The sequence below is a fragment of the Drosophila mauritiana genome, chromosome 2R (genome assembly GCF_004382145.1).
Source record: "Drosophila mauritiana strain mau12 chromosome 2R, ASM438214v1, whole genome shotgun sequence".
In the NCBI taxonomy this organism is placed as follows: domain Eukaryota; kingdom Metazoa; phylum Arthropoda; class Insecta; order Diptera; family Drosophilidae; genus Drosophila; species Drosophila mauritiana.
In genome coordinates, this window is record NC_046668.1 from 22,581,695 (window position 1) to 22,597,713 (window position 16,019).

The 16,019-nt window shown below is 48.1% G+C and overlaps 1 protein-coding gene across 2 annotated transcripts; it reads left to right on the forward strand.

The window, feature by feature from the left end:
* The first annotated feature begins 1,046 nt into the window (after window positions 1–1,046).
* LOC117138466 (tubulin beta-3 chain) lies at window positions 1,047–7,396 on the forward strand. 2 transcript variants are annotated; one of them, XM_033300592.1, is made up of 4 exons: window positions 1,047–1,311; window positions 5,873–5,981; window positions 6,043–6,287; window positions 6,344–7,396. In XM_033300592.1, the coding sequence occupies exons 1-4, from the start codon at window positions 1,255–1,257 to the stop codon at window positions 7,295–7,297; spliced, it is 1,365 nt and encodes a 454-aa protein (XP_033156483.1). In that variant the 5' UTR covers window positions 1,047–1,254; the 3' UTR covers window positions 7,298–7,396. The 2 variants fall into 2 exon arrangements, with proteins under 2 accessions (XP_033156483.1, XP_033156484.1); XM_033300593.1 differs by having other exon boundaries at window positions 6,046–6,287.
* Window positions 7,397–16,019: the final 8,623 nt, after the last annotated feature.

Below are 16,019 nucleotides of genomic sequence, written 5' to 3' on the forward strand. Positions count from 1 at the left end.
GGTGACACTTTTGTGGAAGTGCACACAGCCAGTCGGAAAATGCACACACTCGTAGGACTGTGGGTCTCCGAATCTCAGATACATATAGGTGCGGATACGGAGAAGTCGGGAGTCGGGGAGTCGAGTTGCATACCTGTGCATTCTGCCGGATAAAATTAGAACGTGAAAGTCGCTGCAGTTGACAGCGTAAAAATGTGTGAACTTAGGAACAGGAAAGCGACGGCGGGGTGCCACAATATGCAACTATATATGTTTCTCCGATTTTCTGCCGCCAGAGCATGAACCAATGCGAAATTAATAACGAAACCGAAAGGCGGCTCCAAATTACACTTGCCACTGACTTGGGCTCCCTGCCACCCAACTCCTTTGGCGAAACTTTTCCCGAACTTCCGCCGATTGACGCATAAACTTTCGAATTACCGAAAATGATTTGAGACCACCCCATGGCCTCCCCCCTATACTTCGAACATATTTTTAGCCCAGTCATAATACAGTCACTATTTTATTGGTACAAAACAACAGGCAAGCGAGTTTAATGGCACATTTTCGGATATGGAGATATGGAAAAGCTTAATGTTTTTTAGAAACATTTTTATTAAATTACAGCTCACATGCCTCAGTAAGTTCTCAAAACAACAAACGATAAATGAAACTTTAAAAATTAAAGTATGGTGAAGGGAGTGAGTCAAAGGAGAAATTAGTCAACTGTTTTTAGTCACTAATTGATTAAAATTTGCAGCAAAATAACTGAAAAGATCGGTTATCATTAAGCTCTTTTGAAGTAACTTGCTTAAAAATCTGATTGAAGAATAATGACAGGTGAGGAGTTGCACTCCGAGAGGAGCTGCCATGTGGCGAGTTTTGAGCTGAATAACTCCGCATTGGCCCCACTGTGCGCACTGCGGCTGTGTGCGTGTCTGTGTGCGTGTCGGTGAGCCGCTGCCTTGGTGTGAGTGCGATCGGCCGTCTCGCTCTGGCCGCAGCGGCGGCACTCGAGTCGCAGTCGACTCAAAGTCGCCAGAACATCGTCGACGGACTCGAGTTTGGTTCCGCCGATCAGTTGTGTCTTGTGCGTTGTGCGGTGAAGTTGCGCCTTCGTTCTGAAACCTGAAAAGCTGAGCACCAGAACCTCTGGACATCTGAACGTCTGAAGATCCAGCAGCTACTCGGACCGTGCGGTGCATCCTTCTCCAGACTGAGACCAAGATCCGATTCCAGCCTTAGCCTTCGACCCCACAAATCGCCGTTTTCAAGATGAGAGAAATCGTGCACCTGCAGGCCGGCCAGTGCGGCAACCAAATCGGCGCTAAGGTAGGTCTCGTCACTAGTCTCCTTTGCAACTCGCATTTTCTCGAGTCGGCCGATCGCCGATTTCTGGTGGCACTTAATTTATTCAGATTGCCCGAAAACGTTTTTCAATGAGTTTCCAAAATGATCGCTGCGACGCGCGGTTCGATGTCGCCGCCTTTTTCAGCGCATTCAGCAATTAAAGCGAAAGAAAATTAACAAAAAACGAGCAGAGATACGTTAAATAAAAAATGCAAAGTGCAAAAAGTGGACGTTGAAAGAAACTTATTTTGAGCTCGTCTGGCACTCGATATGCCCTTTCTGCTTCGCGACGAAGAAAAAAGAAAACGGGTTGGGCCGGCTGCAGATCACGAAAAGTGATTCATGGCAAACCCTGCCGGGGAAATTGGGCGGGGAACTTAGGGAGGGAGCAATATGTTTGGCTGAGGCGCAAATCAGCGAGGAAACTTCTGGGGACTACTGCAACTTTGGGCCGAGGAGGGAAATCTCTCGAATTATCTGACCGGAGAAATCTTTTCGCTTTGCTTGAGTTTCCTGCGCTCCAAAGAAACCACAAAAATTGCAATAAACGAAGCAATAGTAGGTAAAGAAAGCTTTGTTGGTTGGGCAATATAACTTGATTTCAGTTGGTAATCACTGGAGTAGTAACTGAAAGCCATCATTCATGTTTATGAATGTAATGTACACATTAATCCAATATTCAAGCCGTTCTCGGCCAATAAATAAATAATGGCGAACAAGTTCCCCCATAGCAAATACACAAATACTTATAAGAGGCTTCCCCTTCATCCAACGAACTGCAGCTGTTCTAATCTTTCCTAGAATTACGGGTAGAGTATCCGATGAACAATAGTGCCAACCACTACTGGGCTTTTATCAATCGGAGTGAACGAGGAACGGAAACTTGAGTAATGCAAACGATCGTAGCAATTGGGTTCTGATTTGTACATATGATGGATATAGGATAGTCCACCCAATCCAATCAGCACGCCCGCAAAGCACGCAAAGTGCAGTTCTTCGCGAAAAGGAGGCGGGCAGGCAACCGGCTTTGGCGAACTCAGTTGTTTTTTGGCAATACCAGTTTGGAGCGATGTGTTTCTTACAAGTGGGTCCCCGCTGAGTGCATTTTTCTGCGGCATCAATGTCAATGCCACAGACTCCAATTGCCCCCCAGTGCAAAGTGGGTCGCTGATAAAGCCACATCGTAGCACACTCACGAAAGATAAGCGCGCGAATCTTAATCACTTGATATGAGTCAATTTGGGGAGAATTAGACGACGCAGCGAATGACTGACTAGTCAGCAGCTTCAATTTGAAAGCAACCTCGCCTGCCTTTTCGGCTTCCCGGAATTTCGGCAATAGCAATGGTTTTATGGGGCAGCGCTCGTAGGTATATAAGTACTGAATGAGATATGATGGGAAGTTTGTCTGGTAATTTGAGCAGCGAACCCCCTTGGTAATGTGAGACCCCAAAAACAGGGAAACTGAGAAAGAAAAAACTAACAGCTGAGTGGACAAGGGGCTTCTTGAATAGGAATGGCCCTCTGCCAGCCCGAAAGCCGCACAAGTGCAGGAGAGGAAGGAAGTGACTCACCGGACCTGTCCTGTATACGATTACAGGATACCGGGGTTGCCCACTGGCCACTCTGCGTGCGATTCCCCTTTTGGCTCGAGCCACGACGATGAATGCATACTAAGTGCGCGGCCTCCGAGATTAAGTAGGATCCAAGGGCCGTCCAGATCCGAAGTCAATAAACCCGGGGCTCTCTTTCGGAATTCTTATCGCCTTCCTCCGTCTTTTTTGACACTCCACAGCAGCTGCGGGAAAAGACAAAAGTCAAGAGTGGGCGTGGGTGCGGGTGCGGGGCCCTTCAATCGAGGAATTTGCCTCCTCGGATGCCAAATGCTTTATATCTTGTGAAAATGCACTCTCCGTCTCTTTGCATGGCCAGCGATCCTCTGCAGAAAGAAGATGGGCTCCAAGTTCACGCTCGAGTGATTCCCTCCTCGCGAGTCTCGCATAGAAGCAGTGCAGTCGCGGATTGGGGGAGTGGAGGAGTCTCGGGCTCCCAGACATGCAACACTTAATGAGGGCGTCTCGATTGCCAGTCGCCAGATGATCGCATGCTAGAGGCGTGGCCAGGGGCGGCGGTCCCGTCTCCAAAGGGGGCTTAGACCAGTTGCAGTTACTAGACTCCAGGCAGCAGAGCTTTGCGAGCTAATTGCACGAATTGAAGATTGGACTCGCCAGCGAAGCTGTTAGAACAGATGTTGGCTGTTTTCGTGGATGAACTAATTGTCGAAAAGCATACCAATGAACTCCACATTCATAATAGATAGTTTGGACAGATGTGAGGGAAAGAAACATATACTCCTAGGATCTACTACCTTCCCATACAACCATCTTGCTTGGGGCTTTCCAAGATACAGTTGGCCAGTTCCATTTGCAGAACGTTTTCATCACAAACAGTCAACGGTAAGCGAGTTTTCTTCTCCAAATTGAATTCTCGCCACCGATCGTGTTCGCCCGAAATAAATCTGGCCGAAAAGCCATCAATCTATAATTGCAATCTAACTGTGCCTCCGTTTATGCCTCCAACTGCCGTTCACCGAAAAGGCCGACAGTTTTCCGACAAAGCCATTATCTGGCAAATGAAAATCCAAGGTGGAGCATTAGTCGAATGGAAAAGTAAAGCGATCAGCGATGGTCGTGCCCGAAGGGGGGGAAGTGGAAATGGGGGGCAGGAGGGGCCGTGAAAAACGACTTTTCACTTCAACAGTTTTGTGTGCTAATTCGGTTTTCATATTTGTTGCTGCCGCGTGTGGTTTGTTTTCTGTTTGCTCGGCCTTATAAGCCGCGCTTTGTTGCTGGAGCTTCATAATTGCAGCGGCCACACTCCAATTAAATTTGATGATCTTGCTAAGATTGCAGTTGCCAGAGATTCACTTCGTTGCTGTAGTTTCCGCCCCTCTCCGCTGGGCCATAAATAAACAAAGAAATGCAGACGCCATGGGTAGCTCCACTCCTCCTTCCCCTCGCAGTCGGACCCCATCCCCAGCTGCAACCCCATCCCCATCCCCAGTTCCCAGTGCCTTTGTTTATAGTCGCACACGTCAAGTTCAAGTGCCAAAGGGAAACAACTCAGACGGCAGACATCGCTAACATTTTTATTATTTCCCCTGTTCCTCGGCGGAGAATCTCGGGGACTGTTGCCAAGCCAGCCGCGTTTCGCTCCGTTGGAGAGGCTATGCTGATCCCCAAAACCGATCCCCAAATAGTCGCCCAATGATCCCCGGAGGCGCCCAAATTTGGTTCTTGTTAAACGCAGCACAACAATTGCAGAGCACTTCCTCAATAAATCGCCGCGATGGCTGTGTATCCATGAGATACGTAATTTATCGCATTTCGATCGGGTCACTGGAGGGGAGGGGGAGTGTGTCTAAGGAGGTGGCCCCATCTAATGGTGGGTCATTGGCCTGCAGTCTCTAATTCCTGGCCCCCGATGAGTCAGCAGTCGTGTATCTCTCACACTCCCATCACATCCCATCCCATCCCATCCCATCGCAACCCATCCCATTCTGCTCTGCTCCGCTATTTTTAAATGCATTTCTCCCCAGGAGCGGCGTGGCGTGGAAATTTTGTCCCATACAGTGAGAGGGACAGGGTTTTTTATTTAATTTTTACCAGCCCGGACGCATTTTTTAAATTTAGCACTAAATCAGGGCATGTTCGGCGGCGTCCAAAACTGACGTTTGAAAAACTAAACATAAATTCGGTTTTCCCTTTTTTCGGGGCAATCTGTCTCACTTCTGACTGCGCCATCGGAGGCCCCCTATATGGACAGGCCAGGCCAGGCCAGGCCGTCCGCATCCGCATTTAGCCCATATATATACTCGTACTTGTGTGTTTTTCCAAACCTCAAACTTTATGGGCTGCGGCTGCGCCTTGTTGTTTGTCACATTGTCACATTTTCACATCGGAGGAGTCTAGAATGGTTCTTGGGTGCCTCTCTATGTTTTTTTGGATTTCGGGCGGATTCTGTGGCTGCGGCCATATGTCAGGGCTCAACATGAACTCTGACATGGCTGGGTGGGCACAATTACTCAACTTGATGAACGGCTCCGGGAATATTTAGTGGGTCTTTGTGCGGACTAAAGAATCCGCAATCGCCAAGTGCTCCGCTGGGTCCATAAAGATATCATACGGGCTGGCCGATAAGGATGAAAGATCTCCGCTGGAGTGGCGGATAAGGAGCTGCCAAGATGCGGGATGCAGCTTCTTATCTCAATGGCGTATATTATGTACGTATATTTATTTCTGAGAAACATGGCAAGTTTTCTTTGAACGAAGCAATATTTGACGTTCGGCGAATTTGTTAATTGGTTTAATATGGGTTGAGCTTGAAAAACTCATACTAATTACTTCTAATCAAACGAGTTTGTTGCCAGTTTAATGAAGCGCAATAAGTACGGTTTTTTTTCTTAAGCAATCTGAAGAAGTTATGATGCTGGGATCCAGCTTTGAGTACAACTTCCTAACACCCTTTCCCTTTGCTTTCCGCAGTTCTGGGAGATCATTTCCGAGGAGCACGGCATCGACAGCAATGGCATCTACGTGGGCGACAGTGATCTGCAGCTGGAGCGCGTCAGTGTCTACTACAACGAGGCATCGGGTAACACTTTGCCATATCATAAGATGGGCCAATGGGTTTCACTAATCTCATCCCCTTTCAGCAGTCACGCGGTCGTCGGGAGGCAAGTACGTGCCCAGGGCCATCCTGCTGGATCTGGAGCCCGGAACCATGGAGTCGGTGCGTTCCGGTCCGTATGGACAGCTCTTCCGGCCGGACAACTTCGTGTACGGACAGTCGGGAGCGGGCAACAACTGGGCCAAGGGTCACTACACCGAGGGCGCCGAGCTGGTGGACAATGTCCTGGACGTGGTCCGCAAGGAGTGCGAGAACTGCGACTGCCTGCAGGTGGGTACTTTTGGATGAGAACGAGATATTGTGGTACTGATTCCGTATGTCTTTAGGGCTTCCAACTGACGCACTCGCTGGGCGGCGGCACTGGGTCCGGAATGGGCACCCTGCTGATCTCGAAGATCCGCGAGGAGTACCCCGACCGCATCATGAACACGTACTCGGTGGTGCCCTCGCCCAAGGTGTCGGACACCGTGGTGGAGCCCTACAACGCCACCCTGTCGATCCACCAGCTGGTGGAGAACACAGACGAGACGTACTGCATCGACAACGAGGCGCTGTACGACATCTGCTTCAGGACGCTGAAGGTGTCGAATCCCAGCTACGGAGACTTGAACCACCTGGTCTCGCTGACCATGTCCGGGGTGACCACCTGCCTGCGCTTCCCCGGCCAGCTGAACGCCGATCTGCGCAAGCTGGCGGTCAACATGGTTCCATTCCCGCGTCTCCACTTCTTCATGCCCGGATTCGCGCCGCTCACCTCGCGCGGATCGCAGCAGTACCGCGCCCTCACCGTTCCCGAGCTGACCCAGCAGATGTTCGACGCCAAGAACATGATGGCCGCCTGTGATCCGCGCCACGGTCGCTACCTCACGGTGGCCGCCGTCTTCCGCGGCCGCATGTCCATGAAGGAGGTGGACGAGCAGATGCTGGCGGTGCAGAACAAGAACAGCTCCTACTTCGTGGAGTGGATCCCGAACAACGTGAAGACCGCGGTGTGCGACATCCCGCCGAAGGGCCTGAAGATGTCCTCCACGTTCATCGGCAACACCACGGCCATCCAGGAGCTGTTCAAGCGGATCTCCGAGCAGTTCTCGGCCATGTTCCGGCGCAAGGCCTTCCTGCACTGGTACACCGGCGAGGGCATGGACGAGATGGAGTTCACCGAGGCGGAGAGCAACATGAACGACCTGGTGTCCGAGTACCAGCAGTACCAGGAGGCCACCGCCGACGACGAGTTCGACCCGGAGGTCAATCAGGAGGAGGTCGAGGGCGATTGTATTTAATGGTGTGGCCAGAGGAATGAGGGGCGTGCGTGACGGCAGGGGGGATAGGGATGTCCGCTTTCTGCGCGGCATGCGCCACCAGCTGGCGGCCAAGCACTGCAGCATCCTGTGACCCCCGCCGTTGGACACACACACACGGTCACAGCAGACGCAGACCACACACCACCACAATCATCACACACGGACAGGAAGGACATGCAGACGGACAGGAAGGTCAAGCGTAGTTAGAACATCAAACGGAAATGTTCCCAAGCCCCTGCTTCCGCTACTCCCCATCATCCAGCTCGTCATCCATCATCGCCCATCCCGCATCATCTCGCATCTCACATCTGACATCTCGCATCTTCATCTTTTTGTTCATTTTCGGCACTTGTCACCTCCTCTGCGCTATATACTTTATACTATACTATATACCATATACACTTTACACGGAGGCACGTCTATCGCATTTCTCGCAGCCATTTTCACCCGCTATCCACCCGCCACCCACGTCACTCCATTCATAACCCCAAGTTATCCCCGTCATCTCTATACTACTATTTATGTCGCAACGTCAGCGGAAGGACCACAAGTATCTAGTATTGCAAAGGATATCGAATTTATGCAGAAATCTCACCTCGAGATTGTCCAGCGTCCTGGAAGCGGCACTTACGTTTAGGGCTGTACGATAAACGAGCTCATCCAAAGATAATCGAACGACAACTCTCATGAGATCCTCTATAAAAGGCAATTTCTAAAAGCATCTGCAAATGTATTTACGTAATCTTAGGGCACAATCTATTCACTTTGTATTCGTGTGCAGTACTTCTCTTGTAGTTTTATATGAATAAAAACATTTGTACCCAATAAATAACTAATAATGGCAAACATTTTTGACAAATAATAAATGGAATTTATTTAAAATTTAAAACGTTGTGTTTTTGCTTCATAGAGAGAGTCATGTATATAACTTTGGTTTTATTTTTCGTTCTGAATTGTAATATTGATAATGATTCTGTAGAATCAGTTGGAGCTGCAGACAATAAAAATTTTTCATTTAAACAGAAAACGTCCGTTAAGCCAGCGTTGCCAGAACAAACAAACGTAGAATGTATTGCATGCGTCAAATGTAAGTTACATGCGTCAAGTAAGTAACGTGTAGAGTGGAAAAGCGCCAGTTGAAAAACGAATTTTAAATTATTGAGCACATGTGGCAACGCTGTCTGTAACTGTCGCTTGGTTTAAAAATATTCCTAAGTACATTAATGTTTTTAACTCAGTACTTAAAACTGAAAGTGTAACAATTTCCTGCTGCTATGAGGTTAAAGTAACGTAAAAGCCCATTTAGACTTTCAAAACTCATGGTGTATATACATAAATACAACTTATTGAGCTTATTATTATAAGTCTAAAAGAACTTAGTAATTCTTCTCATATTATAAAATTATAAAAGACGCTTTTGATATTCTTAAATATTTAAGAATTAAGAAAAGCCAGAAATATTACTGTATAATTTTCTCGAAAGATCCAACCAATTAACCGAATTCTTTCCACATAAAAGTCAACTTGCCACACATAATACATCACAATCTCGGGCGGATCTCAGAGTCGCACAAGCGCTTCCATTAAGTGCCTCCGCAGACCTCAAATGCGACAAATTCGGCGGAATTAAAAGACATTAAGCGACGTTAGCGGTCTCGTGACAAAAGCAAAGCTCTGCCCAAAAGCCAGCCAACAACAAAGTCGGCTAAGAACAAGCCCCAGACACACGGAAAAATAAGGAAAAGAAGAGGTAAGTGCGCGCGAGAACCAGTTCTGCTCGGCTTTCAAGCGAAAGAGCCGGCCGGCTTTTCTGAATGACGGCCAGAAGCCGAGAACGCGGCGTCGAGAACTTTTCCAAGCCAAGAAGTCGGCCCAAGCATCGCGGCACTATAACACGTTCTTTCGTCTGGCACTTCAACTTCGCTGTCCGGTTAAAGTGCGTTTAACCGTTAGTTATGTCACTCCGGCGGGTCAGCAGGGGTTATCCTGAGCGGAAGTTCCCCGGCCGGGGCTGAGAACCCGGCTCTGAAAAGTGGGCCAACTCTCGTCGCGGAGATATCATCATCCGTCTGCCAATCTGCAAAACAGCAGCCAAAAACGAGTTTGCTCTTTCCAATTTATTCCAAGCCAAGATATGCTATTATTTTGAAGATACTCGAGTGCAGGGAAATACGATTTATATTTATGAAGTCGTGTCTTTAATGCTCGATCAGGACAAGTTTTCTGCGCTGAAAACCATTAGCCACATCGGTCAGCACATTTTTGTTTTTTCTTGATATATAAGATAGAAGGAGGAATGCAAATTGCAGTGCCAACTAGCTTAGATCGAAGAGATAAATATTGTATCTTCAAGATATATTTCAGAATTACATCCAAAGTGAGCTGGGTATAGCTTCTTTTTTTGCCGTGCACCTAGATCGCTGGGGAATAGGCAAAAGAAAAAGCAATAAATAGTTGCCAACTTACACTCATTTGGCGCCGTCATCCAACAACATCCAAAGAGCCACATAGTCGCAGTCGTCCGGCAGAAGGAGGCAAGTAAATCCAAAATGTTCAGTCCGAGATCAGCAACGTGGAGTGGGGAGCCAAGCGCGGGCACAGCAGTGATTGACCCAGTTTCCCGAGACGACAACAACCTACCTACCCAGCTATCCATGTACTTGCCAACTCCTCACTCACTGGATCTCTTGGATCTCTCGGATCTCTTGGAGACGGAGACTTTGCCCGGGGAAGTGCATTGCACTCTAGTGCGGCAGAGGAAAATCGAGGAAAATCTTGTTTTTGCAGCTAGTTGCCGATTCTTCAGAAAGCCAAAAAGCGAAACCCGCTTGAGGTGGCAAAGTGGCGGGGGGCGGCGGGCGTGGCGGGCATGTTGAACAGGGGGGCGGGGGGGCATGCAAACAACACGTCAATGCTCTGTGGTAGCCAAAAGCCGCCGCAAACGCCTCGACTAGTTTAGATTGGACTTAGACAACCCGATCTACGCCGCATTTTGATTTCCAGCCATCAGTTTTCCACCAGTTTTTGCTTTCTGTCTTCGGCGGCTCGCAGACAAACACGAGTAGAACAACAATAAGCGGACAAATTGCAGCTAGGAAAATCCGCGCAGCCAGACCCACACGAAAATACACGCTTGACTTGGTCATTGATGCGACCGCACCGGGTCCAAAGAGTCGAAAAATAACGAACGAATCCAAAATCCAAGACCCAAGAGGCGAAAACCGCGGCTCACATGTTCGTACTTAATATTTTTGTTTGGCAGACGTTCACTTGCGGCGTTGCCAAGTTTCTGTTGCCTGTCAGCTTCTTTTCTGTTTCTGTTTCTGGCCAACAACAAGTGGCTCACTAAGTGCAGCGGAAGTGCCTCAGGTGGGTCTCTTCAACCTGGGCTGGGCCTCCTCCGAGTTCTACTTGGCTTTCCATTGGGCAGCCAGCGCTGTCATAGGCAAATGATATACGAAAAGTATTTGCTGCAAAGAGCTTTGGCCCACTACATGCAAATTACTCGTGCAAATCGATGCACTGCGACTTGTGGGCTCTCAAGGACGAACTGGGAGCGATTTGCTAATAGGCTTTTGGCCACGTCCATCGATCACAGTTCTAGTTGCAGCGGAATGCAAGAATTGGTTGGTTATTACTTACATACTATGTACTACCTATTACTTTCACTTAATAGCATTCTATCGCGATTGCATTCATCACTAGAGTATCTTAAAGGACGCCACAGTATCTTGGAGATACACTCTCCATATTCAGTTGTGGGTAGTTGGCTTGCTAAGATCTAAATCAATCATTTTCGCATGCAACTTGGCCAAATATCACCCCAGTGCAGTTGCATCACACTCACCCAATCCCAATCGGAGGAGTCAAGCGATCCGCGCGGAATTAGCAATGGCGTTCCCGCGATTCATTTAGTTGGTTAGCTGGGCGTCTTGGCCAATTTCACATCACGCCTGAGATTGATGCCACAAATTGGTTCACATGGCATGCTGGCTCCAACTCCTCTGCCGCGCAAAACACACATGCAGCTCCAATCTGCTTCTGTTGTAATCTTACGACTTTAATTTCTGTTTTTCTCGGCTTTTCCTCTCCGCGTCTCCTTTATTTTTTCTAACTTTATTTCGTATTTTGTATTTTGTATTTTGTATTTCGGCTAATTTCGGTGCATTCTCGCGCTCTGAAGTGGCGACGTGAGTTGTGCGCTTATTGCCAAGCTCTTTTCCACCCGGCGTCTTTGCTTCTTTTCTTAACTTTAGTCGCTGGCTCTAGGGTTTTGCATGTGTGCGTTGCCTGATTGTGTGTTAATTAACTTTGGCATCGAATGGAAGGCGGGGCGGTGGATTTATGTCGTGGTTATTACAGTGGATACTGCCAAAGTGCCCCATCCATTAACACTTTCGGCGCAGGCACTCGGCGAAAATACCCATTAGATCTTAAAGATATTCCATAGTATCTGGCGGATTCATACTTATCCCATTACAAAGAGGGAATCAGCAGAGGGTATTGGGCACTAAGCATCTTCAATCGCAAATGAGATAGTTAGTAAGTGAGTAAGTTTCTTCTCTCGGTGCATTGCATAATGGCCAAAACACTTGTAGTTAGCCACTGGCCACCGTTTTACAGGCCGAGATCTTCTGCGGCGCTTTTTTATCGCCTGCCAATTCGTGGAATCTCGAGTGGGGCTTAATTTTGGGCCGGGTTTGTTAACCGTTGACATTTGTTTAACGCACGTCGCCGGCCAACAGTTAGCTCCATTTAATTCGGAAGACGAAGTACGGGCAGTGCCGTTATGGCACATTTTCATTACTTTGTATTCCCAGGAAAGGCTGCGCCGGCCGCCGCCGGGCAATCCGGCCCAGTTTCTGGCCTTTCTGGCTTACAAAACGAGCAGCGAGTGGAGATACTTTTTCTGCTTTGGCCATTTGTAATTGCCATTGCTGCAAATCAATCCAATCGAAGTCGGGCAATTTGTCTAATGAGTTGTTGCCACAGGTTGCAAGTAGCCGGCCAAGTAAATAGGTGCTAATAACTATTGCCAATGGAATGAAACGGACGCCGTCTCCATCTCCCCACCGACTTGCAGCAGCCCCCGCAGATTTGCAATGCGACCTGATGCAAATGCTAATTCGATTGTGCCGCCTGTCGCCTGATGGATTGCCTTGCGCAGATACATAGACCTATAGATAGATGGATACAGATGCGGCAGAGCCCGGTCTGCACTCCCAAGCCCACTGCAATTAATGTGCATTTCGATGAGGCGAGCGCTAAAAGGAAGCAAGTTCCTAGGCTTATCGCAGTCGGCATATATTGAACTCCGGCTGATAAACAAAGATACCTACTGGTGCATATTTATGAGAGCGTCGTTGTAAATTCTAAACAGTGCAAGGTAGCAGCTGTAAGAATTTCCAGAAAAAACGGCATGTTTTCGGTCCATGTGATGCCGCAGAAATAGGTAGATATATTCAATTGGCGACTGATTCATGCAATAAACCAAATGAATGACCAGGAGGCGTGATTACTCTATAGTTCCAACCTCAGTCATAAGTCCTTTGAATATCCAGCTATATAAAATGGTTTTCCATCAGCATTTTCACCTACCTTCGCCTGCTGTGAATGATTCATGCGAAAACCCACTTTTTAGGGCTCAAAGTTCCCACTTGGCTTGACACTCGGGGCCACGTTCGTAAGCTCACGTATCTCCTTCTGATTGTTTAGTATTGTGGGCTGCTCTGTTAGCCGTTTTTTTTTTTGCTTATTATTTTTGTGTACTGCTGTGGCCTTTGTCTTAAGCTAAAAACATTTGACATTTTCATCAAGTTTACTGCATGTAAACAGCTCGGCGCGCTCTCTTTTCCCCATGATTTAATGTTTAATGTGCTGGCTACGGATTTTTCACTCGGCCAACGAGAGACATTAAGCCAAATATGTTGAGCACGATCGCATGGCTCTTGTTTTGCTTTATGTCATATGTAAAACGGCCTTTTAACGGCGGCCAATGATGCAGCATTTTTCTCTGCTCGGGGGAATTGGGCACAATAACGGATTGTGTTCACCGGATAGTTAACCCCAATAATGGTTAATACAAATATTTGGTGAAATAGGAAAGCGTTGTTGTTAGTTTTAAATTAGTGCCGAATTTAATGTACAATTAATACAGTTTGTAAGTCGCCGCTAATGAGCAAATTGCATTTGGAGCATGCACTAGCCCAAAGACATGCCTTTCCCATCGATCCCCTAATGATTTTCCGACTCCAATCTAGTACATCTATCTATAATCTATCTCCGAATTTGAGAGCAAGCCCTCTGGGATTCGCCCAGATACAAATTGAATATTTATCAACAACTTTCCCATGGCTAATGGCTTGTTTTTATTTATAAACTGTTGACTCAAAGCCCAAGGACGACGCTTGTTGTTTACTAGTCTGAATCAGCGAGGTGCGTTTCTACACTTTACCCCTGCAGCTTGTAAGCCAAATTCGCCCGGTGATTTCTTGTGTCATATTTTGGCATCTTAATTTCCGAGTTTTGGCGAGCTGAACGAAACATTTCACACGCAGCCCGAAAATTGGCGATTGTCTGTTACAGCAGAATGATAAAAGCCGCTCGAGTGCAAAAAGCCGAGAAAAAACCAATGAAATAAAAGACATTGTTGACTTTTCAGCCAGGCTTTTGTTAGTAACTAACACTTTCTTGTCAGGAGGGAAAAATAAAACGACACAGAGACAGCGCACAAAACTCGAATTTGGGTCAAACATTATTCAAATACAGCGAACGGCGACGCTCAACTGAATGAATGAATAGTGAGAGTGAGGCGAAGACTCCAGCGGGGATTGGGGATCGGGGATCGGTGCTCGGGGACCATGGAGCAGGGGGAGCAACGATCCACCGATCGGACAGCTGACCAGCCAAGCAACCAGTCGGCCACTCGGCCATTTAGCGCCGTTTGCTGTCCCGCCCGTCGCGTACCGCTTCCAAAATGCATAAAGCGCGCGCTCGGGCTTTTGGCTCGGAATCGGACTGAAGACATGGCTGAGTTGTGCAGAGCGAGAAATATTTTGTATTTTGTTTATAAACATTAATACTAATAATATTATATACTGCCTACTATAGCTCATGCAGTGCTCAGTTCAGAGGATGAGTTACAAGTATCTTTCTATCTACCCAATTCAGCAATCCACACCAATTTCTCTCTGTGCATGTCTTGGCCATTGGAGGCTCCTAAGTCGGTCGGCTGGTCTATTGGTGTGCTGGTCGGCTGGAGCGACTCCAGCCAAGCGACCAAGCTGTTGACCATTTGGCTGCGGCACGTCGTAAGAGTGCTCGATGATATAACCAGGCCCGGGCCAAAAGCGCTAAACAAAACAAAACCCAGCTACTAGCAAATATGTATGCCAAACGGATCGGGCTGGAGTGGTTTGGACGCGGACTCGGATTGGGATTCGGCTTCGGAATCGGCATGGAGCGGCGTGGAATGGAATGGAATGGCTGGGGCGGAGCAGAAGGGGCACAACGGCGCATACCGCCCGACGGACTGACTTAGTGACTTAGTAGCGCCTAGAGATGCAAGCGATTCGTCACGGGGGCGGCAAGTGGGTCGTGATTGGCGAGAAAGCAGTCACGCAGTCGCTAATTTGGGTCAGAAACGCTTGGCCAGCTATTTCTGCAATTGGTCGAGCAATTAAGTATCCGAAAAGCTAATCAAGCAGTTTATGCGGAAAATGCGGATAAGTCAGGCAGTTCAGTTGAGGCAGTCGCAAGGGGTAAAGGACTTAGAGGAATACCTCACTTAGGATGGTTGGTTGCCCATTGCATTTGCCCTGCTTCCTTTGGTCACGAGCTCGCCAGGATGAGTGCCAGTCGTGATCCGTGTCACGGGGCCATCGCCAAACGGTCTTTGGAGTATCTTCGGGGCCTTTCGCAACTGTTGGTTTTTGTGCATTTTTGCAGCGCTTCGCTGACTTTAGCAGCCCAGCCAGTTAGTCCAGCGCTATATTGGTCGACGGTTGCTTCTTTGGGGCTGCAGTTCTGCCCACTCAGAGACCCGAACACAGACGCAGCGAGCATTTGCTTGGCCTAATCACGGGCCGTAATCTTCCACGCGCTTTCTTGTTTGGGCGTGGTTTTGGTTTTTGGGGTCCCCGGGCCTATCCTTAACCGGTTGCATAGCTCGTTTTTTGTGTTTTGGCGGGGGCCACCTCCAAAACTAAGTCCTACATGAGCTCCTCACCTCACTCAAAAATGCTGACCACTTGGCAGAGATTTTGGCCCAAAGGCTTCAGAGTCGGCTTCTCCTGCTGCCTCCCATTCGCTTTGAAGATTGTAATTGCCTTGTCACGATTTTGATTGTGCGGCTATATCGGTGGATCGGTGGATCGGTGGATCGAGGGAATCGGGCACTATTTGATTCCCTTTGTATTGCCGTTGACATATTTATCTACTTGGGCTTCCCTTTTCATTTGTTTTTATTCGGGGCACATCAATTTATGGCCCTCTCAAAGGTAAACAGTCGCCAAACGTGCGCTAATTTCCACATGGAATGGATATTTGGTACTTTGGCTTACTTGGAATCTACTTTGTTATAGGATCTTGCCGATTGTGCAATGCTGAGACTAGTCACCGGTGGCATCTGGGGATCCGGTGACTTAGCGAAGCTCTGAGGAGGCGGATGTCATGGCGTATACGTGATGTCTGCAGATTATGT

What these genes read in the sequence shown, in the direction of transcription:
- LOC117138466 (XM_033300592.1), top strand. Translation starts at nt 1,255, where the DNA reads ATGAGAGAAATCGTGCACCTGCAGGCCGGCCAGTGCGGCAACCAAATC. An exon ending in GCAACCAAATCGGCGCTAAG is followed by an intron (nt 1,312 to 5,872) that starts GTAGGTCTCGTC and finishes TGCTTTCCGCAG; the next exon opens with TTCTGGGAGATCATTTCCGA. An exon ending in CTACTACAACGAGGCATCGG is followed by an intron (nt 5,982 to 6,042) that starts GTAACACTTTGC and finishes ATCCCCTTTCAG; the next exon opens with CAGTCACGCGGTCGTCGGGA.